General features: G+C 38.7%; 1 protein-coding gene across 1 annotated transcript in view; it reads right to left on the reverse strand.

Annotated features, from left to right (window-relative positions):
- Nucleotides 1-1,811: 1,811 nt before the first annotated feature.
- LOC126183829 (retinoid-inducible serine carboxypeptidase-like) overlaps nt 1,812-27,221 on the reverse strand; it is a 122,458-nt gene continuing 97,048 nt past the window's right edge. Inside the window, exon 9 of the mRNA XM_049926089.1 lies at nt 1,812-1,959. Within this exon, the coding sequence (XP_049782046.1) occupies nt 1,897-1,959 (63 nt within the window). The 3' untranslated portion in view covers nt 1,812-1,896. The remainder of the gene's footprint in view (nt 1,960-27,221) is intronic.

Below are 27,221 nucleotides of genomic sequence, written 5' to 3' on the forward strand. Positions count from 1 at the left end.
AGTTCCATAATGAGTGAAAACAGCACACATGTTCATAGAAGTGTGTGTATTGAGTCAGACTCTGATTAAATTCCATTAGGGGCAGCAAGATGAAGCATGTAGTGAGTGAGAGCAAGTAGTATAAACTTTCCATCTGGTGAACCTGTCAGGATTTCTAAAGAACCCAGTAGCAGCATAAAATCAAAGATTTCTATGCTTCTGTAGCAACTTTGTAACATGGGTATTGAACCACTCTGAATCTTTTGCATCCCTCAAAAGCTTTCTCAGCTTGTAAGGTGTAAAATATATTGTACAAGATTTTTGAATGTTATTTAATTGTACCCCACATCTTTGTCGCTTGTATGTTTTGATGTTGACTGCCAAGCTACTCCGCATTTTGTTTCCTTTCATCCTAGACAGCAAAAATATTTCCCTGCCTTTTTTTGCATTCTTTGTGGCTTCTCTAGCTATAGATGCTGTAAATCCATTATGATTCACTTGTGTGTCAACTGTTTGAAGCTATTTGGTTCTACCAGTTACTAAAAGCTCTAAGACATTGCCTTCCTGCTCCACTTCTGTGACTGATTGAAGTATTTTCAGAAAAGAAAAATCCAGAACTATTTTGTATCATTACCTGTTTCTTGCATCAGCTGAAAGAAATGACTATGCCATTCTATAACTAGCAAATTGATGTCTGCCCCTCTTACTATAACACAATCAAGGAAATTTCTTGCAATGGTCTCCTAGGTTTATCTAAAGTGCGCTGTCATTACAGCTTCTGAAGCAAGTGGTCTATAGAAGTATCTGATTATCATGTTTTGACTCACCTTTGATCCTTACTCTCACCCGGGTTAGTTCATATTCAAAATCTGTAACGATCTCATGAGATAACGTTGAGTTCTCTATGGCAATAAATATACTGCCAATGTTAGTTTCTAACCTATCCTTGTGGGATATATTCTGATATGGATAAGGATTTTGCTGCTGTTCACTTTGTGTTTGAGCCAGCTTTCTGTTACTAATACATCATGAGAATTATTACCTTTAATAAGTAAAAATTTATCTGCAGCTTTACCGTGAATACTCCTGCAGTTTACTGACATCATGTTAACAGGTTCTCCTTAAAATGTGCAAGGATTAATGTTCTCTTCTGAGAGCAATATGGCTGATCTTTCTCTTGCTTCATAAGATAATCCATCACTGAGCCTATGTAGGGGTTCCTCTTATGCAAAAGACACCTATGAGCATGCCATACATACCTTGGTACCAGTGTAGCTACTTTGTCTGTGGGTACACACCTGATCTACAACTCTCCATCTGATAGTGGAGGCTGAGAATTGTGCATCAGAGATCATTGCAGAATTGTTTAAGACTAGTTTAGGCCTACTTGGCTCCAAACAAGAGGACCACAGTTGGTTGTGGATATGATGCTGTAGTGAGGCATGCTTCCAACTCATGAGTGAGGTTATCTGCCTAAATCATTTCAACCAACTATCTAAAAGAACTGGTGATGGCCTCAGTACCAAGGCAGCAAGCATCATTAATGCCAACAAGAGCTATGATACACAGCCAGTTGCACCCACTGGATTGAATAGCTGCCAACAGAGCCTTCTCCACACCTTGGACAAGATGTTCTGGTATACATACTGGATGCACACTAGCCTTCTTTTCCATCCTCTCATTTCCCTGAGTGGCTCTCTTACAAGTCCTCTTCTGCCAATATATTAAAGAGAGTCCACCTGTACTAAAAGAAGACAATGATGCCCACTGCGGGCTCCAGGATAATATTGTGTATTTCAGGTATTTATTGTGAAAAATTTAGTGTGAAAATTTATTGTGAATTACTAGTTATACATATTAGGCCTACCCAAGAAAAATTAAACCTATCTCACAGCAGTTCTTCTTCCTTGGCTATTTTTACTCATATTGAGTGACGTCTTTCAACAGCCAAATTGCACCATTGGGATTATCAGTTGGAACCTAAAATAAAGAAGTAAACATTATAAATTATTCTGAAGAATGTTCTCATCTAACATACTAAAAAAATCACAAAGAACCTTGTTTTTATAAGAGTACAGTAGTAAGATTAGATAGCAGTACCTGAGCAGCAAATGTTAACCATTAAGCCTTTCACTGTTTTCATCGTACTTACATCACTTGCATTTTGCACTGATTTCATTTAGAATTCTGTTGCTCTTAGCAACCTCAACAATTTATGTAGTGAAATATTTGAATCTTACAGTTCCCCCTTCTGTTGTTCATTCCAGTGTCAAACCAACAATTATTGGATGCCTTAGCTAATGAGACTTCAGTTATATTTCATGAATTAAATCCCACAAATCCCAAGGAAATAAGTATCTGGTGCATGACAACACATGAAAAATACCAACTTTCCTGAGATAAAATATAATGAAATGACTTAAGTTGATGAAATATTACAGTGTTAATATTAATTATAAACTAAGATTTAATTTTTATGAGTTTCTATGAAAATAATCTTTTTTGAAGAGAAAGGAAATTCCAGAATGAAATAAGTGTGTGTGTGTGTGTGTGTGTGTATTTCTGTTTCCAAAGTGTTTGAAAACTAAAAGTTTAGCAGTCTTTGCATTGTGTCTGGAGACTCAGTGCATCCTCTATGGTGTGGGAAGCAATCTACCCATTTTTTTTTCCATATTGTTGAGGAACAAGAAGGTCATAGTTAAACATTGTAATGATCCCTTGTGATTGTCAATCTTTTTTGTTATTTATTGTGACTGCTATTTTGAACATTTCATAATCCAGCTGTTAAGGGAATAATTTGAACAATAAAATATGGGCATACTGCTGCTGTGGGTTTTTCATAGTTCTGTGGATATTTATCTGTTGTGTGGCCTGCACAACAGTGGTGCACATTTCAAGTTCAGAATAGAGAGTGTATTATGCCTGTGTGCATATTTCCATTTATTTTATGTGCTTGAAGATTATAAATGGTCAAAATTGTTGTAAATGTTAATGAACTTGTTTAAGAATTCAGAGTGCCCCCACATATAATACTTAATTCACTCTTACAGACTTCAGTACTATTTACAAGATATTTGATATACTGTGGTAGGCTGCTGAGTACATATGCACCCATGTATCCGACTCCTTCCTGTGCCTATGGAAAATGTTAGAGATGTTTCTAGTCATAAATGGATATTTGTACTGTCAACTTTCTTGACCAAAGACAAATTACAATAGTATGATCTGAAGAACATCAACGTTTATGTATGATTAATGTGAAATATTAAAAACATAATTTCTGAAAGAAGTTTTTGTAGGATGTTCTGGAGCTAAGCTTACATACACAATTTATATAAAATACTTCCATATTTTGAAAATATTACCTATGCAAGCCAAGTTTCCACAAAAGATGATTCTATAACTTATTAGCAAATGTAAATACGTAGAATAAACAATGTCATCTTAACAGTAACAGTGCATTCTGCATATGTTTTTGAACCATGACAGTTCACTGGTTTTGAGTGTGTGCCTTTTAGTTCAGGGGTGAGCTAAACTCAAGTGGAGATGTGTTGTGGCCAGCCCCATCCCAGACTGCCACATGCATGCACCATTGCCCTTCCCCACACCATGTGGACCTTTTCTTTGTTCTTTGATTAACAGAAACATGCATGATTTGGGAAATGCATGTATGTGTATATTAAAAAAAATAAGAAAGGAGAAGAAGATAGGCATAGAACGGAAGTTTGTTCCATCACCTTGGCACCTGGAGGTGAAAGCTTTAGAATGTTTCATCAACCCATTGGTGTCCCCATGTCTTTAAATTCATTTTTTACTGTGTATGTCCTAAGTGTTGTAGCATAACTGTGTTGATCTGTGTAGTTGTAATATGTACTAAATGGTATTCAAGACACAAAAATGTTTCAAGAGAGAGAAACTGTTACTCTTTCACACAGCCACAGAGAGGAAATGATAGCAAATATACGAAATAAATATACCAAATCAAAGGAAATGGAATCAAGAAACAACGATAGCTTCTCCCTCTTACAGGACACACTAAAAATTTAATACAATGCTATCAGTTCATAACACAATTTGTAATGTATTCATTCTGGTCCCACCTTGGGACCGTTCTCTTCATGACTGAATATGTCAGGATTAATTTCTGGACTCTGGTGGAAATGGCTTTTGCCCAGCCTGGAGATGATGGGTTGACCTTTCCACAATCTTTTTAAGTGGTCTGCGGCCAAAACCTATTATGCTGGCTTAAGGACTAATAAATTTCTTATAATAACAAATGCTTTACATCTGTTGGAAATAAACTTGCAAAAAGTGCTTGCTGGGGCAGCACTTGCACAGAAACGCCATTACCGTGAACAGGAAAGAGCCAATGAAAATTCCTATAGCCTGTTTCTGGGGCTGATAGGCTGGAAGAGCTGAACATTGAAACAGTTTAGTTAATCTACTAAGAGTACATGAAACAGGATTTGACCAGCAGCATCACAGATGTAGGAGACAACTAGGGGCCTTTTGCAGCACGGTTGTGTTAAATGTCAAGTATGTCTAGTTAGGATCACATGATTCTCAGTAATCAGTAAAGTTGCTCTGCCAGTATGGAAAACTTTGAAAGAGTCAGGAAGTGTGTTACCATGTGTGAGTGTTGAATTCTGCTTGATATCTAGTTTCCTGGGCAATGTTCTGATTTAGTGAGACTGCACATTGTAACGTATCTTTGTCTTTTTGGGGTCTTTGGTGTAGGTGGAGTTGAGTGGATAACAGTGTGGCTAGTGGATTTGCAGCCAGAATGTCAAGTGCAATAATTCATTTGTAAGAAACATAAAAGTAGGCTGAGTGCCAAACCTGTAAGAAGATGCTTAAAAATTAGAAAATCATAAATATGTAAAAATAATTTTATATTTGGAGTCGGCAAGTGGTAGATGTGAAGACAAGAGTGCCAAATAAGTAATGTTATTGTTGGAAGATTATAAAAGTAGCCTTAGTTCAAATAAGAAGAGAAATTATATGCTTGTGTTTATTTGTGATCAAGAATAAATTTGTCTGATAAATAGTATTTGGTTTATCCATGGTGTTGGAGGAGATTATTGCTCCAAATGTCCAAAGTGATGATGGATCTGGTATTTGAATATTCAATGTTTGCTCCCCCACAGTGATAACTTAAAGGTGGCAACAAGTCATTGGACAATCCTTGGTGAAGTATTATAAGGGTTAAAATAAACGAAGAATGATATTAAAATCAAAAACTGATGGTGAGCGGACTTCAGGTACATGCTAACAGTAGACGGGAGGCTAACTATTGTCAAGTCGCTAGTAGGAGTGAAACACACATTCAAAACAGTGTTCAGTGGATGGTGAACTGGATAAATGAAATGTGTTTAAACAATTGAAGAATGGAAGAAATTACAAGAATCCCAGGGGCAACTTTCAATGTTCCAGAGCAAAGTACACTATGTAGCCATACCAGTTCAAGACAATGAAAAGCAAGTGTCACAAGAAGCAATGCTATAGTTTGCCTAGCAATACTGCAGTAAAATATTTTAGTGCAACAGCCATATTTTTTGGGGCATGGCATAGCATGTGATGATCTGGAGTGAATGGATTAGAACTGTACTTTAAATGTTTATTCAAGTGAAAGGGCAGCTGTTAAGAGTATCAGTGCAAATTATCAGTATGTCCAAAACAGAAGAAATATTTGGAGATATGATAAGGACCAGGAGGAGAATAAAGTGGAATAAGGGGGCAAATCTAATGATTTTTGGATTGTAGTGAAATCAAAATGGGAGATAGTCTATGTACAGCAGAGCACCTACTTCAGGGTCATGTGGAGGTCATCAAAAGGAACACATGACTCTTAATGAATTATGGGGAGAACAATGGAAAACGTTTTGGAGAAGACAGGAGTTAAATAGGAGGAGAGTGATGGAGGAATAAAAGCTAAGAGAAGAATTAATGGATGATCAAGTGTAAAAGAAACTAAGAGGATTTGCACAATATTTATCATTATATAGTGAGTCAGAAGAAAGAAGAAAAGCACTAGAAATGTAACAGCCAAGAGATAAGGATGAACGGGAAGAATGATAGAAAAATGGCAGAATAAGAAAGGAAATGTTAAAGCCAGGATTTACAGATTAGGTACTGAAACAGAGGATAACAGACTAAAGGCCGAAATACTAAATGTCCTTTTCCAAAGCTGTTTCACAGAGGAAGACTGGACTGTAGTTCCTTCTCTAGATTGTTGCACAGATGACAAAATGGTAGATATCGAAATAGATGACAGAGAGATAGAGAAACAATTAAAATTGCTCAAAAGAGGAAAGGCTGCTGGACCTGATGGGATACCAGTTCGATTTTACACAGAGTACGCGAAGGAACTTGCCCCCCTTCTTGCAGCGGTATACCATAGGTCTCTAGAAGAGCGTAGCATTCCAAAGGATTGGAAAAGGGCACAGGTCATCCCCATTTTCAAGAAGGGACGTCGAACAGATGTGCAGAACTATAGACCTATATCTCTAACGTCGATCAGTTGTAGAATTTTGGAACACGTATTATGTTAGAGTATAATGACTTTTCTGGAGACTAGAAATCTACTCTGTAGGAATCAGCATGGATTTCGAAAAACATGATCATGTGAAACCCAGCTCGCACTATTCGTCCACGAGACTCAGAGGGCCATAGACACGGGTTCACAGGTAGATGTCGTGTTTCTTGACTTCCGCAAGGCGTTCAATACAGTTCCACACAGTCGTTTAATAGACAAAGTAAGAGCATATGGACTATAAGACCAATTGTGTGATTGGATTGAAGAGTTCCTAGTTAACAGAACGCAGCATGTCATTCTCAATGGAGAGAAGTCTTCCGAAGTAAGAGTGATTTCAGGTGTGCCGCAGGGGAGTGTCGTAGGACCGTTGCTATTCACAACGTTCACAAATGACCTTGTGGATGACATTGAAAGTTCACTGAGGCTTTTTGCGGATGATGCTGTGGTATATCGAGAGGTTGTAACATTGGAAAATTGTACTGAAATGCAGGAGGATCTGCAGCGAATTGACACATGGTGCAGGGAATGGCAATTGAATCTCAATGTAGACAAGTGTAATGTGCTGCGAATACATAGAAAGATAGATCCCTTATCATTTAGCTACAATATAGCAAATCAGCAACTGGAAGCAGCTAATTCCATAAATTATCTGGGAGTACGCATTAGGAGTGATTTAAAATGGAATGATCATATAAAGTTGATCGTTGGTAAAGCAGATGCCAGACTGAGATTCATTGGAAGAATCCTAAGGAAATGCAATCTGAAAACAAAGGAAGTAGGTTACAGTATGCTTGTTCACCCACTGCTTGAATACTACTCAGCAATGTGGGATCCGTACCAGATAGGGTTGATAGAAGAGATAGAGAAGGTCCAATGGAGAGCAGCGTGCTTCGTTACAGGATCCTTTAGTAATCGCAAAAGCATTACAGAGATGATAGATAAACTCCGGGGGAAGAGTCTGCAGGAGAGACGCTCAGTAGCTCAGTACGGGCTTTTGTTGAAGTTTCGAGAACATATCTTCACTGAAGATTCAAGCAGTATATTGCTCCCTCCATGATGATAAAATCAGAGAGATCAGAGCCCACACAGAAGCATACCGACAATCCGTCTTTCCACGAACAATATGAGACTGGAACAGAAGCGAGAATCGATAGAGGTACTCAAGGTACCCTCTGCCACACACCGTCAGTTGGCTTGCGGAGTATGGATGTAGATGTAGATGTAGAACTACAGAGACTAAATCAGACTAAAACAGTTGCAGCCTTGGACTTCCAGACTTATTGCCTCTAATATTGGTAGGTGATTCATGGATGGTTGACCTGATTCTCAGTTTTCTCTGTGAAAGTGGTTTTTATTCCCAGTTATAAGGTTTTAATCTGACTACAGAGCAAGACCAGGATGGTTAGGGCTGGGGTATCTCCTACTGTATACTACATCTGGGGGTTCTTGGCTCCACCTCTTTGACCAGGCTACTCTTTCATTACTCTTTCAGTCACTTTTAATCACCTGTAGAATTGGTTTGTCTCCTTTCTGCTGCACACAATTTTCTGTTCTAGGAGACTCTGTTGAATAATGGGCACTCTTGACTGTAATGGATCAAGCCTGGAATAGCTGTGAGTAGAGTGTTTTCCATAGCATGTAGAGCCCTAAGAATGCCCACCTGCTAATTTTCCTATTTACTTCATCTTGCTATTATATCTCGTGCTACAAAAGATGTCCATTATGTGTTTAGACTTCTCAATTTTACTGTTATTAATCTCCCAACTAGACCAGTGGATATCTCTACTTCTGGATCAAGAGACTGATGACTTTGTTGATTGATCTTTTCCCCTCCCATTCTCTCCTCTAAATCTACCAATGGATGAAGTGTTTTGAGCAAGTACAAATTTATGCAAGGAAGAAAATTCAAAAGAACAGAAAGACATACAATCAGTGCAAACTAATGTAATCAGAATAAAGGAGATTGTAACAATAACAAATGAAATGTGTGATGGACTATATAACCAAGAGTGAAGAATGAGGTCACAGAGGACAATACAAAAATGGAAGACAAACAGGAATACACTGAATAGGAATTAGATACAGTGTCAAGTAGGAAACACAGTGAAACTACCGTGGTAGAATGTCACTCGCAGTTAAGCAAAATCAGAAAATTTTATCTACAAAGTGCAGTCCATCCTGTCACATTTTTTACAAAATTCAGAGGGTTAGCCTGCCAATTGTACTGAAGAAGAAAACATCAAAACTGTATCATCAAAGCTAACAGAAGACACAGAAGTGTGTGAAGCACGTGCTCACAAAAATGACAGTAACAACTGAGCAGATTCTGAGGCAGTATTTTTGGAAGAAGTGTGCTCAGAAGAGAAATAAAATTAAATGATGTGGACACTAGTAAATGAACCCAAAATGCTGGACAAAGAGGAAATAGATGGTGATAAAAAAAAGAATGAAACAAGAATAAGATTGTAAAACAGAATAAGATAGAAGATCTGCATCTAACTTGAAAACACCAAATGGGCACCAAAAAAGGAGAGATGAAATAGTGTTCTACAGTATGAAAATAATGAAAGAATCAAAAACTGATTGCTATCATGTTACGTTATAGTTACAGACTGTACCTAGTGGTTTCTCATACAAATTTTAGCATGTAAATGACATTACAATTTTCAAAATGTTACTTGTGATGAAAGGGAATTAGTGAAGTGGCAATGATAAGTAAAAGTGATTGCATGTCAATGGTTGAAATTATGTTGGAAGCTTAAGTACAGCTTGTTTTTACTACATGCTTTGACTTTTCAGGAGCTAGTGGCAACAGCAGAAGTAAGGGTGAGTATTAGTCAATGCATGCATGATGTAGGACTGCTCCCATCCACCAACCAAGGAGCTGAGAGTGTCTGCTTGCTCCATGCACAGTGGGCACACATGGGGTCACCAGATGTGGCTACACATTTGCAGGGCCCCATGGCCAGCCATGCAGAGAGAGTGTTGACCTACAGCCATTTGTGCCAAACCAGCCACTGATTATCAACAAAATTATGTTCTGGTGGGGAATGTGTAACCCTCCTTACCACAACATACCAAGAGATAAATATCATTTTGCTACTAAACTACAGTGCTTCTGTGTGTGAGTAGTAATGGGAAGAGAAGTGCATTTCAATTAATGTTTTGTAAATTTCCATTCTATTGACTTTCTGCAGACAATTAATAGTGGAGTATATACAATATTACTTGGCAACTAGCAGCATAGATGTTGAGGTAGGGGAGGGGACAATGCTAGTGATGAGGGCATCCTTGCTGGTTGGGCAGCATGGTAATGGAGGTTTAGTTCTACAGCTTAAGCCTGTACACTTATTTGTATCTCACAGATACAGCTAGCAAATCAGCAAATGATTGTAACAGGCTATGTCAGGACAAACAATAATTTGACAAGTCAGCTGTTTGTTATTAACCCTTGACCAGGGAAGCTGTGTTTCATATCACAAGAGGGCATGCAGCACACTCTGTACACATGTAAAGAGTAGTTGTCTTTGTGTAGTCAAGGTAAATATGTATGAACAAAAACACAATGACAAAATAAACTTACAGTGTATGAGCTAAAGCACTGTTTCATTAAACAACATAAAATACACTTTCATTGTATCATTCTTTTGCTGTGTGCAAGTGTTACCCCACAGAAATGATCCACTCAAAGCACTGAACAGCACAGTTGCTTCCTAACTCAGCCAAGTGCTTGTTCAATTACTAATTCTCTCATAGATGGCTGCTTCATTATGGGCTTGAGCTGTTAGCTCATAACCTGGGTCATTTTCATGCTTGGATTGTAAATTTTTTCATTTATAGTTTACTGTTTATTTTATGTTACTGCCGCTCATTTGGATGTATGACAATACAGTTTATCAATATGTTAGCTGATGTAATAATGAAGGAATGGTTATAGGATCAGAATTGTACAGCAACAATGGAACGGTACAAGAAAATGTTATTTGTGGTTGACACAATTTATAGATAGGCACGCCTGCTTGAGGGTTAAAACACACAATGTGTTACATAATGCTGAAATCACAACAGAATGAGTGATCAATATACTTGTAAAAATTTTTCTTTCCTTCTAGTTGCCATATTGAAATTATCTTCCTCTGCAAAAACAAAGTGGGGTTTACATAACTTCATCTCACTAATATACTAATGCAGTTAAAGTTGTGACAGAACCCTGAAGCAGTCTATTACTAGACAAACAATTGAGGACAAGTCAGGTCGGTAGCTTATGAAAAATCCATGCTCACTATAAAAATAAATGTGTGCTTCCTTCACTTATTTTACTGCAACCCCGTACTATTTCTCATCTGACAAACTGTCAATGGCCCTCAAAAGAATTACATCATCATTTCATTTTAAAAAATCTGTAGTTACTTGTAAATTGCAGTAGATAAGAAAGTTTTCATGTTAACTATATGACAAAGCATTCATCTGCCAAAAACTCGATTTGATATCTCAAATCATTTGTCATATGAGTGACTTTATGAATTTACCACTTCAACTCTAACTGAGCACATGACTGGAAGTGAGTGCAGTACATATAGTCACTTTTCTTGAGACTGAAGGTAGTTATAGACCTTGTCTCAAGTTACATTTCATACGCAACAATGTATGGCCTAATACCCACCAATGAAAAATCAAAGCAACCGCAGTTTTTCATTGGAAACTCTCTGAATTTTTGCACATTACTCTACTTAATACAGAAATATCACAATGTCTATTACCATTAATGAAATGATAGGCAGTAACACGTGAATGAGGCTATGAGAAGTGTGAGAGAATCCTGTAGGACAGATTCTTTAAAATAATTTGAGAAAAGCTGCAGTTTAGCTGATGTGGGAAGAAACTGTCTCATTCATAACAGATGAAGCACACAGCTCAGTAAGCAATAGCAAACTGAGGTGGCCATCCCTTCAGAACAGTAGGTTTTACTTGCCGAGTGCTGAGAATGATATTGCATTTATGTGCATCTGCATCTACATGGAGACTCTGCACATCACATTTAAGTGCCTGGCAGAGGATCCATCAACTCAGCTTCACAATAATTCTGTATTATTCCAATCTCCTACAGTGCATGGAAAAACGAACACTATATCTTTCTGTGCCATCTCTGATCTCCCTCATTTTATTATGCTGATCAGTTCTCCCCATGTAGTGTGGCATCAGCAAAATATTTTTGCATTTGGAGGAGAAAGTTGAGGTTTGAAATGTCATGAGAAGATTCTGAAAAAAAAAAAAATAAATAAAAAATATGCATTTGTTTTAATGCTGTCCATCCCAAACCCTGTATCATTTCAGTGACACACTCTGACACTCTTTCCCCTATTTGTGATAATGCAGAATGTGCTGCCCTTCTTTGAACTTTATCAGCATACTCCATCAGTCCTATCTGGTATGGATCCCACACTGCAGCAGTATTCTAAAAAAAGGATTGATAAGCATAGTGTATGCAGTCTCTTTAGTGGATCTGTTACATTTTCTAAGTGTCCTGCCAATGAAGCGCAGTCTTTGGTTAGCTTTCCACACAACATTTTCTGTGTGTTCCTTCTAATTTAAGTTGTTCATAATTGTAATTCCTAGGTATTTAGCTGAATTTGCTGCCTTTAGATTTGACTGATTTATCACATAATCAAAGTTTAATGGCTTCCTTTTAGCACTCATGTGGATTTTTTCACACTTTTCATTATTTAGGGTCAATTCCCAATTTTTGCACCATACAGATATCTTTTCTAAATTGTTTTGCAATTTGTTTTGATCTTCTGGTGACTTTACTAGTTGATAAATGACAGCATCATCTGCAAACAACCTAAGATGGATGCTCGGATTGTCTCCTAAATTGTTTAAATAGACAAAAAGCCTATAACACTACCTTGGGGAACACCAGAAATAATTTCTGTCTTACTCAATGACTTTCCATCAGTTACTATTAACTGTGAGCTCTCTGACAGGAAATCACAAAATCCAGTCACAGAACTTGAGACAGTACTCCAAAAGCATGCAATTTCACTACAAGCCGCTTGTGTGGTACAGTGTCAAAAGAGTTCTGGAAATCTAGAAATATGGAATCAATTTGAAATCCCTTGTCAATAGCACCCAACACTGCATGTGACTAAAGAGCTAGTTGTGTTTCACAAGAATTATATTTTCTAAATCCGTGTTGACTGTGTGTCAATAGACCATTCTATTTAAGGTAATGCATAATGTTCAAATACAATACATGTTCCAAAATCCTGCTGCATATTGAAGTTAATGATATGGGCCTGTAATTTAGTGGGTTACTCCTACTACCTTTCTTGAACATTGGTGTGACCTGTGCAACTTTCCAATCTTTGGGTATGGATTTTTTGCTGAACGAATGGTTTTATATGATCATTAAGAATGGAGCTAGTGTATCAGCATTCTCTAAAAGGAACCTAACTTGTATACAGTCTGGACTGGAAGACTTGCTTTTGTTAAGCGATTTAAGCTGCTTCACTACTCCAGGGATATCTGTTTCTATGTTACTCATGGTTTCAGCTGTTCTTGATTCACATTATGGACTATGTACTTCATCTTCTTTGGTGAAGCTGCTTTGGCAGCACTGTCATTGATAGTATTTCCATTGCTATCATGCAGAGAGGGCAGAGATTGTGTCTTGCCACTAGCATACTTCTCATATGGCCAGAATATCTTTGGATTTTCTGCCAGGTTTTGAGACAAAGTTTCATTGTTATATTGCACAAGCTCTAACATTGCCAATGTAGTGCATGTGAAAATGAAAACATAATGATGACTCTGACTCAATATGATGCAGTTGCAAAGATATAATAGTTTAATACGTGTAATATATTGAGTTTCAATGTCTGTAAAACTGAATTATAATCAGGTTATGCTTCTTGTTAGATTATCTTGGTTAATAGTGAAACTTGTTTATTATTATTGTTATTGTTGGTATTATTGTTGGATATTCTTATGTTTAAATCAAGGGACACTACATTTGGCAGTTAGGGTGGATCTTGTGCATGCATGTACATGTAATGCTTTGTTTAGGTATAACATGATAAATGTGTTACCAATAACCCATACAGATTACAAAAATGTGTGTGTGTGTTTTCCGCACCTCCTCCACAATTGCTGGACCGAATTCAGCCAAACTTGGTACACATAAACCTTACAGTCATGTGACAGTCACTGTGGAGGAAGAACCACCTACTGGTTGGAGATGGGGGTGGAAAAGAAGTGTAGTCTGTGACACATGAATTCCCATACTTAAGTCATCCATATTTGAGAATGAGAGTACTCAGTGACTTGTAACAAGCTTTACACACAACTTCAAGCCTTAACAAATTCTTTTCTTACTATCAATCCCTACAACATGATGAAAGGAAAAATGTTTATCACTTACCACTTTTTAGCTGTTAATGCACTAAAAGTACTACATGAGGTATGGCATTATAGTTTCTTACTTCTTTACCACTAACTGTGTTCACAATACATTTTACAGACAGTATGCACATGTACCACTGAATGTAATTGCAAAATTATATCACTGTAAGACACATATTTTGGGAGATATGATGTTATAAATATAAAGTACGAGGGTCATTCAATAATTAAAGAGACAAGTTGGTCTGGGGAAAATACTGTTAGTAGGGCAAGCTTGGTACTTTTATGGCTTTAAATTGGCATCACTGGGATGAGCCCTGATCAGATGATGTATCAACATTGTCTTGGTTATAACCTTAAAAATACACTTCAAGTTGGTGAGTCTACTTGAAATGTACACATTAATTGAACAACATTCGTTATGCATTTTTTACTTGCTGAAGGCAAGAAACTGGTGAATATATACTGTAGAATGTCTAAAGTTTATGGTGAAGGTTGCATGTTGTTGTTGTCTTCAGTCCTGAGACTGGTTTGATGCAGCTCTCCATGCTACTCTATCCTGTGCAAGCTTTTTCATCTCCCAGTACTTACTGCAACCTAAATCCTTCTGAATCTGCTTAGTGTATTCATCTCTTGGTCTCCCTCTACAATTTTTACCCTCCACTCTGCCCTCCAATGCTAAATTTGTGATCCCTTGATGGCTCAGAACACGTCCTACCAACCGATCCCTTCTTCTTGTCAAGTTGTGCCGCAAACTCCTCCCCAATTCTATTCAATACCTCCTCATTAGTTATGTGATCTACCCATCTAATCTTCAGCATTCTTCTGTAGCACCACATTTCGAAAGCTTCTATTCTCTTCTTGTCCAAACTATTTATCGTCCATGTTCCACTTCCATACATGGCTACACTCCATACAAATACTTTCAGAAACGACTTCCTGACACTTAAATCTAAACTCGATGTTAACAAATTTCTCTTCTTCAGAAACGCTTTCCTTGCCATTGCCAGTCTACATTTTATATCCTCTCTACTTCAACCATCATCAGTTATTTTGCTCCCCAAATAGCAAAACTCCTTTACTACTTTAAGTGTCTCATTTCCTAATCTAATACCCTCAATATCACCCGACTTAATTCGACTACATTCCATTATCCTCATTTTGCTTTTGTTGATGTTCATCTTATATCCTCCCTTCAAGACACCGTCCATTCTGTTCAACTGCTCTTCCAAGTCCTTTGCTGTCTCTGACAGAATTACAATGTCATCGGCGAACCTCAATGTTTTTATTTCTTCTCCGTGGACTTTGATACCTACTCCGAATTTTTCTTTTGTTTCCTTCACTGCTTGCTTAATATACAGATTGAATAACATTGGGGACAGGCTACAACCCTGTCTCACTCCCTTCCCAACCGCTGCTTCCCTTTCGTGCCCCTTGACTCTTATAACTGCCATCTGGTTTCTATACAAATTGTAAATAGCCTTTCGCTCCCTGTATTTTACCGCTGCCACCTTCAGAATTTGAAAGAGAGTATTCCAGTCAACATTGTCAAAAGCTTTCTCTAAGTCTACAAATGCTAGAAATGTAGGTTTGCCCTTCCTTAATCTATTTTCTAAGATAAGTCATAGGGTCAGTATTGCCTCACGTGTTCAACATTTCTGCGGAATCCAAACTGATCTTCGCTGAGGTCGGCTTCTACCAGTTTTTCCATTCGTCTGTAAAGAATACGCGTTAGTATTTTGCAGCCGTGGCTTATTAAACTGATAGTTTGGTAATTTTCACATCTGTCAACACCTGCTTTCTTTGGGATTGGAGTTATTATATTCTGAGGGTATTTCGCCTGTCTCATACATCTTGCTCACCAGATGGTAGAGTTTTGTCAGGACTGGCTCGCCCAAGGCCGTCAGTAGTGCCAATGGAATGTTGTCTACTCCCGGGGCCTTGTTTCGACTCAGGTCTTTCAGTGCTCTGTCAAACTCTTCACGCAGTATCATATCTCCCATTTCATCTTCTTCTACATCCTCTTCCATTTCATTTGCATGAATCATGCAAATTTTTACAAGTGGGTAGAGCAGTTCAAAAATCGTCATGACTCAGTGACTGACGAACACCGTTCTGGCCTATCAGTCGCAGGTGCAACCCTGTCACTTGAAAGTTGAATTGGTAACATTATTTGTGCAATCCATAGTGTGACTGCGGAAGTGATAGTTGATAAGGTTAAAGTTAGTACTGGTACAGTTCATAATATTATTTGTAACAAGTTGAAGTACTGCAAAACCGTTTTGAACGCTTGGCATATTTTCTGATTTAACTAAGGCATTTGATTGTGTTCATCACAAAACATTGCTCCAGAAGTTGGACCATTACGCAATACGGGGAGTAACTCAGAATTGGTTCACCTCTTACTTTAGCAACAGGCAGCAAAAGGTCATTATTCACAATGTTGAAAACGGCTGTGATGTGGGGTCTGAGTGGGGTACTGTCAAGAGAGAGGTGCCCCAGGGATCAGTGTTGGGGCCACTCCTGTTCCTTATTTATATAAATGATATGCCCTCTAGTATTACGGGTAACTCTAAAATATTTCTGTTTGCTGATGACACTAGCTTGGTAGTAAAGGGTGTTATGTGCAACATTGGCTTGGTTTCAAATAGTGCAGTACATGACCTCAGTTCATGGCTTGTAGAAAATAAACTAACGCTAAATCACAGTAAGACTCAGTTCTTACAGTTTCTAACATACAATTCAACAAAACATGACATTTTAATTTCACAGAATGGGCATATGATTAGTGAAACTGAACAGTTCAAATTTCTAAGTGTTCAGATAGATAGTAAGCTATTGTGGAAAGCCCACATTCAGGATCTTGTTCAAATACTTAATACTGCCATTTTTACTATTCAAACGGTATCAGAAGTGAGTGATCGTTCAACATGAAAATTAGTCTACTTTGCTTAGTTTCATTCACTATTGTTGGGCAATACCCATCCTGTATACGTGATCCACTTAATAAATACCCGTTGACGATTACGCGATGTGATATGTTGAGTTTCCCAGGGAATGTGTTATAGGCCCTCTTCTACACATAGTTTACAGTAAATAGTTGATTTAGGAGATAATCGACACAGAGTGCCGTTGACCATCTAGTAAAGTCTTCTGTACATCAAACAGCACTGCAAAAATTTTTGGGTAACTCTTCTCATTCTAAAAGGATATTTTTGGCTCAGAAACGGGCAGTTTGGGCAATAAGTGGTGTTAGTTCATGAACCTCTTGTCGACCTCTGTTCATGAGTCTGGGTATTTTGACATTGGCCTCTCAATACATATATTCCTTATTGTCATTTATTGTTACCAATATTAGTTTATTCCCAAGAATAAGCAGATTTCACTCGGTTGATACTTGCCAGAAATCAAACCTGCATTTGGATCGGACTTCCTTAACTCTTGTGCAAAAAGATGTGCAGTATACTGCTGCATCCATTTTCAATAAGCTGCCACTCAAATTCAAAAATGTTAGCAGTAATCCACGTGCTTTCAAATCAAAACTGAAGAGTTTCCTCATGGGTCACTCCTTCTATTCTGTCGAGGAGTTCCTTGAAAAATTAAGCTGATTTTTATTGTATTGCTGACAGCGTTTAATCAAACATATGGACTAACTTCTTTAAGGTTCATGAACATTTATTTTTATCTGTTACTACATTTATGTTATAATTTCATGTACTGACACGTTCCATGAACTTGGAGATTTGCTCCTCAATTTGGTCCTATGGAACTTGACGAGTAAATAAAAATGAATAAATAAAAACCTGTGCAAAATGGGTCCCAAAGGAGCTGACATAGCTACACAAGGAAACAAGGTTGAGAGTGTGCACAGAGCTAAAGGAATGTTATGAAAGAGAAGGTGAGCACTTCCTCAACAAAATTTTAACTTGTGATGAAACTTGGTTTCACTCTTATGAGCGAGAATTAAAAAGACAAAGTATGGAGTGGAAGCACACCAACTCACCTGTCAAGAAAAAATTCAAAACCCAAGCATCAGCAGTAAAAGTCATGTTGACAGTGCTTTGGGATGATGAAGGTCCAATTTTTATGGTTATCTCAATGAGCAGCATAAATGAACAGCCAATACTCCTCAGATTTGATTTTAAACAGGGGAAGCCAGCCATTAGAGAGAAACATCGTGGATCTCAGAGGAGAGTTGTGAGTCTCCAGCAAGACAACTCACCTCCTCATACTGCTCAACTAACCCATGCAACCATCAACAAAATGGGCTGGGAGGTACTGCCTCATCCCCCTTACAGTCCTGATTTAGCACCAGTGATTTCCATATGCTTGGTGCACTGAATGAGGCATTACATGGGAAGAGGTTCCAGGATAACGAGTACGCAGAAAAGCTTGAGGGAAATTGGTTCAAACATTAAGACAGAGAGTTCTTTGCAGCCAGAATAAAAATTTTGTAGCCCATTGGAACAAGTGCATAAATGTTCAGGGGGATTGTGTTGAAAAGTAGAAAAAGTATTGTCTTGTAAAAATAAACGCTTTTTTCTCCAGACCAATTTATCTCTTTAATTATTGAATGACCCTTGTAATATGCCATGCACTGTACGGTATGGGCATGGACACACAGCTATAAACAAATACCTGGGCAACACAGGATTTCTCCATTGGTCTTGTAATAATAGTGAGTGACAGCAGGGTGAATCAGTAATATCGTGCTGGTTCTATGACTTCAGTTTTCATGAACTAAAGAGTTTCCATTTTATTAACCTTTTGTTTTACAAATTATCTTACTGAATCTGAAAAAGATTTTTGGATCTAAGGTGTAATTGTCTTTTAGGCTTCTTTAGTTTAGGTGTAGTTGAGTGGAGGCCAGTATGTTCAGTGTTTACTCCCCCACACCGAAACCTTACACTGAGATGGCAGAAGTCATGGGATATCTCCTGGTGTCATATTGGACCCCATTTTGCCTGGACTAGTGCAGCAACTCGATATGGCATGGACTTCACAAGTCGTTGGAAATTGCCCACAGAAATACTTGGTCATGCTGCCTCTACAGCCTTCCATACTCGTGAAAGTGCTGCTAGCGCAGGATTTTGTGTGACCTCTTGATTGTGTCTGAATAATGTTCAATGGGATTAATGTCAGGTGATCTGGTTGGTAAATCATTCACTCAATATCTCCAGAATGTTCTTAAAACCAGTCGTCAACATTTGTGGCCTTGTGACATGGCACATTGTCATCCATAAAAATTCCATCATTTGCTGCAAAAGGTCTCCTAGCAGCCAAACAAAAGTATTTCCAGTCAAGTATTGGTTCAGTTGGACCAGAGGACCCAGTCTATTCCTTCTAATTACAGTCCATACCATTATGAAGCCCCCATCAGTTTGTACAGTGCCTTGTTGTCAACTTCAGTCCATCGCTTCATGCAGACTGTGCCATACTTGAAACTTACCATCAGCTTTTACCAGCTGAAATCAGGACTCACCTGACAATGTCAAGGTTTTCTAGTCATCTAGTGTGCAACCAATATGGTCATGAGCCCAGAAGGGATGCTGCAGGCAATGTTGTGCTGTTACTTGCATCAGTTATCTGCTGCCATAGTCCAGTAACACCAAATTTCACTGCATGCCCTAACAGATATCTTTCTTGTACGTCCCACATTTATTTCTTTGGTAATTTCATTCAGTGTTGCTTGTCTGTTATCACTGACAACTCTATGCAAATGCTGCTGCTCTTGGTCATTAAGTGAAGGCCGTTGGCTACTGCCTTGTCCCTGATGGGAGGTATTTCCTGAAATGTTGTATTCTTGACACTCTTTTGACACTGTGCATCTTAGAATATTAAATTCCCTAATGATTTCCAAAATTAAATGTCACATGTGTCTAGCCCCAACCACCATTCCGTGTTCAAAGTATGTTAATTCCCGTTATGTGGCCATAATCACATCTGAAACCATTTCACATGAATCACTTGAGTACAAATAACAGGTCCACTAATGCACTGCACTTTTATACATTGTGTAGGTAATACTACCACCATCTGTATATGTGCATATTGCTATCTCATGACTTTTGTCACCTCTGTGTACAGACATGCTCAGTATTAAGGGGGATCATATTAGAACATGGAGTCATTAGCTTGATGGAAGTGGTGTTTAATAAAAGTGACAAACTTGGTGAGGTCAATAAATTAATTTATCATGGAAACCTGAAATGTGGTGTTTTTGTGTGATTTATTATGTGTTGACTTTCAACTGTTATACAATTTTGTCATTATGGGGATTATCAGTATCAGCTGTTAGAAACCAGATGTTTGCGGTGTATTTTCCAGTCCATTCATCAGATCTCAGAATCTTGCTGAAGACAGTTAGATAACTATATAACATTAATTACTGATTTTGCGGTAGTGACAAATTACCCTGGTCTTGTGGCTAAAAGCGATGCTGGTAACTGTTATTTAGACTGGTTTTAATAGGTAGCAGTGCATAAAATTAATTTGGTTGTGCTAATAATATTTCTGAATTAATATTAAGAGCAATATGTTGTGTAATTTGCTTCACACAACACACATCCCTAAGAGTTTGTGGATTATAAGAATGGCTGGCAGTGAGACATCGCACAACAGGATCTCGTTGAGGTCAAGAAAGAGGAATGTTTCAAACTGTACAGCTATGAGGCATATGTAATGAGTATCACAATGAAAGAAAACATACTAAAAGATACCATAAGCTGTGTAGAAATGTAAAAGTGAACATTTTCATTGTAACCATTTTACAAGAACATGATCTAATGGAAAATTAGTTTGTAAATGCAGAAAGAACTACAACAAAAAGTAGAAGAAAATATGTAGTAGTTTGCCAAATATAAAATTTATGGATGCTACGTCACAATTTTTGGAAAAAGTATGATACATGTGACAATAAATTATAAAAAGTTGTTAGATAGATGACAGTAAAACAAATCAAGCAACAAGTTACAACCACCATCAATGATAACTTCATAAGCAGCCATAGAAACTAAACCGAGTGTCTCAACAGAAAAATCAACACAAACAGCAGTGTCAGGATAAGCAGAGAAATCATCCAGGAAACTATACTTAGAAGAGGAGCATACACAAACAGAAACAACAGGTAACTCAACAGTGTCCAGAATAGTGAAAGAGGGCCATACATTTTTTGTTAGTATACTTCACATAAATAGCTACGAGTGGTTTCTTTTGTGCTTGAATTATAATTTGACTTGTTCCACATCCTTAAAGGCTATCTTTTATGGCAGGATTTACAGAATATGATGTGTAAATAGAAGGATGAAGAAATGAGGAAACTACTAAATGTAGAATGAAAGCTAAAAGAAAAATAAATAAATAAATAAAATCTCAATGCAGAAAGTGGAGAAGAGAGCTACTACAGCAATAGATGACAGAAATGCACTGGAAATAGTTGTTTACAAACCTGTATCTAAATTGTGAAAATACTAATATCAGAAGGTGATGACAAACCCAAGCAGCAGCAGGTAACTCAATATAACTGAAATGAAATGCAATTGGAATTTTGATTGTAATACAAAGTGAAGAAGGCACTGCAGAGTGTGTGTGTGTGTGTGTGTGTGTGTGTGTGTGTGTGTGTGTGTGTGTGTGTGTGTGTGTGTGTGTGTGTGTGTGTTTGCGGGGGAGGGGGTTCTTATGCATGCTGTAAAGGGACACCCTTCCTCTAGTATTACTTTTTCTCAACAGAAGTAACCGATACAAGAAATATCCTCGAATTTTTGAATAGGTTAATATTATCTCAGCTGTTTTTTTTAAAATAATTTTGTATAATTCTGTACATGATGTATTATATTTCAGCCTAAAATCCGTGAAAAGAAAGTACTTTATTTTCGTTGTTACAATCGATATGTACTAGCTCTGTATGTACAGTTGAAATTATTTTCTTTTAGAAACACTTAAAATTAATATTATTAATTATACAATCTGATGCTAATTATTAAATTCATTTCTGGATTCATTTATAGAATAATAATATAAGTTCATTTGTCAAGAGAATTTGTAAACTCTTTGGAATATTGTTAGTTCCGCACAGTGAGAGAGTATTAGGCGTGCCTCTGAGGGATTGGACATATTTTTATTTTTGGAAACAACAATGTAATTTTCGGTTTTGTTGAAGTGTAAATTGTAAAGACAATGTGATATAGAAAAATGTGAGAGAATAAAATTAAATTGAAAACAAATTACTGCTCAGGCAATTCTTCAGAAGTTATTACATCAATTGGAGCTGTGAGAACCTATAATGTCAAAAATTTCAGCTTCAATAATCAGCCCCTAGGTGTGAATAACTAAAGCCAACTATGACAAAAGAAGATAAGTAAAAAGTTTATTGTAAATCCTACTCCTCTCAAAGCTTATTAAAAGAATTAACCATAAGGACAGAAACAATCAACAAATGATGTGAGGGAATGGTAGATTACAACAAGCTGAGTAGACCTGCAAAATGACTCATTCCCACCTTGCTCATTATGTGAAAGATAATATTTCCTTTACATCTGAAGGGATTTTTTATTGGCCAGAGAGAAAAAATGAACAACTGAGGTGGAAAGTGATACTCTAACAATCCACCACTAAAATATTGACACAAGAATTACAAGTCCAGTATCATCAAGCAGAATCCACTGCTTCACAAACTAGATCACTATGACTCACAGAGCACTGGTATAATGAAGCAGAAGTAGCAAATGACTTTTACCCTCTTGTAAAATTTTTTGTAAAAGAAAATCTCATAAAGGCCCAGGATCATGTATTACATAAAAACGTTTTGGACTTTAAAGTCAAATTTGATCTTCAGTTCTTCACAGAAGATAAAAATTTTGAAATCTGTGATGTATAATTAATCAGGTAGTAAACGAAATTAACAATGATCTATACACATCAAAAAAAGTTTTGCATCACCTCAGTTCTGAGAATTCTGGAATCTGTACAGATAATTGGAATAGAGATCAACATAAACAGCATTTCTACCCTTTTTATTGCTAATGAAACCACACACTGCATGTTGTACTACCATACAGTGAAACCTTCAGAAGTGGTGGTACACACTGGTACCTCAAATACACAGTAGCACTTCCTCTTGCATTGATGCGAGCCAGTATTCATCGTGGCATACTATCTGCAAGTTCATCAAGGAACTGTTGGTCCAGATTGTCCCACTCTTCAATGGCGATTTGGCGTAGATCCCTTAGAGGGGTTGGTGGGTCACGTCATCCATAAGCGGCCCTTTTCAATCTTCCCAGGCATGTTCGATAGGGTTTATGTCTGGAGAACATGCTGGTCACTCTAGTTCAGAGATGTCATTATCCTGAAGGAAGTCGTTCACAAGATGTGCTTGATGGGGGCATGAATTGTCACCAGTGAAGACAAATGCCTTGCCAATATGCTGCCGATATGGTTGCACTATCAGTTGGAGGATGGCATTCATGTATTGTACAGCCAATACTGTGCCTTCCATGACCACCAGCGGCGTACGTCGGCCCCACATAATGCCACCTCAAAATAGCTGGGAACTTCCACCTTGCTGCAATCACTGGACAGTGTGTCTATGGCATTCAGCCTGACCAGATTGCCTACAAACATGTCTCTGACGTTTGTTTGGTTGAGGGCATATGCAACACTCATTGTTGAAGAGAATGTGATGGCAATTGTGAATGGTCCATTTGGCATGTTGCTGGGCCCACCTGTACCTCGCTGCATGGCGTCATGGTTGCAAAGATGGACCTCACCATGGACGTCAGGGGTGAAGTTGCACATCATGCAGCCTATTGCGCACAGTTTGAGTTGTAATATGAGTCCTGTGGCTGCACAAGAAGCATTAATCAATATGGTGGCGTTGCTGTCAGGGTTCCTCTGAGCCATAATCCATAGGTAGCAGTCATCCACTGCAGTAGTAGCCTTTGGGCAGCCTGCGCGAGGCATGTCATCGACAGTTCCTGTCTCTCTGTATCTCCTCCATGCCCAAACAACATTGCTTTGATTCACTCCGAGATGCCTGGACACTTCCCTTGTTGGGAGCCCTTCCTGACACAAAGTGACAATACGGATATGATTGAACCATGATATTGACTGTCTAGGCATGGTTGAACTACAGATAACAAGAGCCGTGTACCTCTTTCCTGGTGGAATGACTGGAGCTGATTGGCTGTTGGACCCCCTTCATCTAATAGGCATATCTCATGCATCGTTGTTTACATCTTTGGGTGGGCTTAGTGACTTCTCTGAACAGTCAAAGGGACTGTGTCTTTGATACAATATCCACAGTCAACTTCTATCTTCAGGAGTTCTGGGAACCGGGTTGAGGAAAAACTCTTTTTGATGTGTATATGTGCATTTCCTGCTCCCTTAAAATTTTAATGCATTTGTCAGTCATTTAACAGAGCCTATTAATATGCAATACAACTATCGAGTGCCATTTTATATGACAACATAAAGACAAATAGGCCATTAAAAACTGTCAGAAGACTCTTATACAGGGTGGTCCATTGATCGTGACTGGGCCAAATATCTCATGAAATAAGCTTATTTTGTGAGATATTTGGCCTGGTCGCTATCAATGGACCACACTGTATATCTTAAACATTGTGTATAGCTTTTTGTACTACATACCCCCAATGTGGGAAAATATAGATTGTTATTTACCGTAAAGAAGAGACATTAAGTTGCAGACAGACACAATCAAAAGACACTTATATAAAGCTTCTGGCCATAGCCTTCATCAGCAAAAGAGAAATACACACCATTCATAAACACAAGAAGCACACTTCATGCACACAAGAATGCCAACTCCAGCATTTTGGGCCAGAATGCAACTATCACATGGGATGCAAGCAGCAATCTGGAGGGGGCAGAGAAGGGAAAAGGATAGTAGTGTATGGGTGGGGAGAGAGATGAACGGTGTCTGGCAGAGTGTGCAGGGACTAGAATGCCAACAGGCACAGGCTCAGGAGGTTGTGGGGTAGTGAGCTGGCGAAAAAAGGAGTGAAAAGGAGAGGAGTCGAGAAAGACAGTTGGATGCATTGGCAGAGGGTGGCAACCGAAGAGGGAGGGGGACAAGAATGGGGAGAAGATGATTGCACAGAGGGGGTGGAAATTGTTGGGGGGAGGGTGTGGGGACAATAAGTTACATAAGTTGAGACTGGGATAATTATGGGAACAATTTGTTTAAGGATAACTCCTGTCTGTGCAGTTCAAAAAAGCTGGTGGTGGATGGAAGGATCTAGATGTCTTGGACAGTGAAGCAGCTTGACATCAAGAATGTTATATTCAGCTGCATGTTGTGCCACGGGATGGTCTACTTTGCTCTTGGCCACAGTTTGGCATTGGCTGTTCATCCTGGTGGACAGCTCGTTGGTAGTCATACCAATATAAAAAGCTGTGCAATGATTGGAGCAGAGCTGATAAATCACATGGCTGCATTCGCAGGTGGCCTTGCCCCTGATGTGGTAGGCTAAACATGCGACGGGACTGGATTAGGAAGTGCTGGGTGCATGGATTGGACAGGTCTTCCACCTGTGATTTCAACAGGGAAATGATCCTTGTGGCAAATGGTTGGTATTGGGAGTGGCGTAGGGATGGACTAGGATGTTGTGAAGTTGGGTGGGCAATGGAACTATCTCAGTTAGAATGTTCTTCATTTCAGGGCATGATGATAGGTAATCAAAGCACTGGTGAAGGGTGTGGTTCAGTTTTTCCAGTCTGCGGTGTGGTGGGAGGATTGGGGATGTGAGGGGAAATGGCAAGGGAGATCTGTCTGTGGAGTGGGTCTTGGAGGGGGGGGGGGGGAGGTTGTGCCTGTCTGTGAAGGCCTTGGTGATAGCTCGAGCATACTGAGCAAGAGAGTTCTTGTCATAGCAGATATGCCACCCCTGGATGACCAGATTGTATAGTAGGGATTTTTAGTGTGTAAGTAATACCGGCTGTTGAAATACAGGTACTGTTGGTAGTGCACAGGGTTGAGAAGGACCTCATGAAGTGGATGTGAGGGAAGGTGTTGAGGTTTTGAAGGAACGAAGACTAGGTGTCTTGGCTGTAGGTCTAGATCATGAAGATATCATCAGTGAATGTGAACAAGACTAGGGATTTGGTGTGTTTAGAGGCTAGAAATGTCTACACTGGGTGGGCCATAAACTGGTTGGCATAGGAGGGTGCCATGCTGGTGCCCATGCTTATGCCACAGATTTGTTTGTATACCTTTACTACCAGAGCTGTCTGGATCCTCTCCTCCACCACCAGCTTTTCTGAACTGCACAGATGGGAGTCATCCTTACAACACATTCTTCACTCTTGTAATTATCTTGGCCTCAACCAACAGTAACTTAGTGTCCCCACAACCTCCACCCTATCACCTCCTCCCCATTCTCATCTCATCTGCCCCCTCTGCTGCTGCACCCATCTATCTTTCCCAGATCCTCTCCTTTTTTGCTCCTTTTTTTCCCACCTTATTGCCCCACAACCTCCTGGTGCTGTGCTTATTGGCATTCTAGTCCCTCTACACTCCACCAGATAGTGTTCATCTCTCCCCCCTGCAGATTGCTGGTTGCACCCCACATAATATTTGCATCCTAGTCCAAGATGCTGGAGTTGATGATCATGTGTGCATGATGTGTGCATGATGTGTGCTTGCTTTTTAGTTTGAATGGTATGTGTTTCTCTTTTGCTGATGAAGGCTGTGGCCAAAAGCTTTATGTATGTGTCTTTTAATTGAGCCTGTCTGCAACTTAATATGTCTTCTTTGCAGTAAGTATTCCTGCCTGGTGTTCCCACTGGTTGATTTAGCCTAATGGCTTTTCTTTCATTCTACAACCCTGTGACCTTTTCCTTTGTTACTGTTCCGTATAGAATTACTCTTCCCAGTGTCCATTCTTTCTCTTCTTTCCAATACTTAGTGACCGCCTTCCAAACAGTATCTACTTCTGAGTCATACTATATCAATGATCGTCCTAGGACAATACAGTCTTTCAGACTGCACAGATTGTTGATGCAGCATCTGATGCCCCAGATTCTTTCCTCTGATACTTTTAGGTATATTTATTCCTACTGACCCCCCTTTCATGCATCATCCAGATGTACTTTAGCGTTTTGTTTTCCACAACTGCCTGTGCTACGCAAATTTTGGATCCTTGACCTAACCCATCCCTCCTTCCCCTCTCTTCTGTTATCACAACACAGACCCACTCCAATACCTCATCGTTCCTTTTCGCCTACATCTCTGTATGTTTTTAACGTATTTGTGTGTATTTTTATGTGGTTTCTCGAGCTTTCGCATTTT

This window comes from Schistocerca cancellata, chromosome 1 (assembly GCF_023864275.1).
Source record: "Schistocerca cancellata isolate TAMUIC-IGC-003103 chromosome 1, iqSchCanc2.1, whole genome shotgun sequence".
Taxonomy (NCBI): Eukaryota; Metazoa; Arthropoda; class Insecta; order Orthoptera; family Acrididae; genus Schistocerca; species Schistocerca cancellata.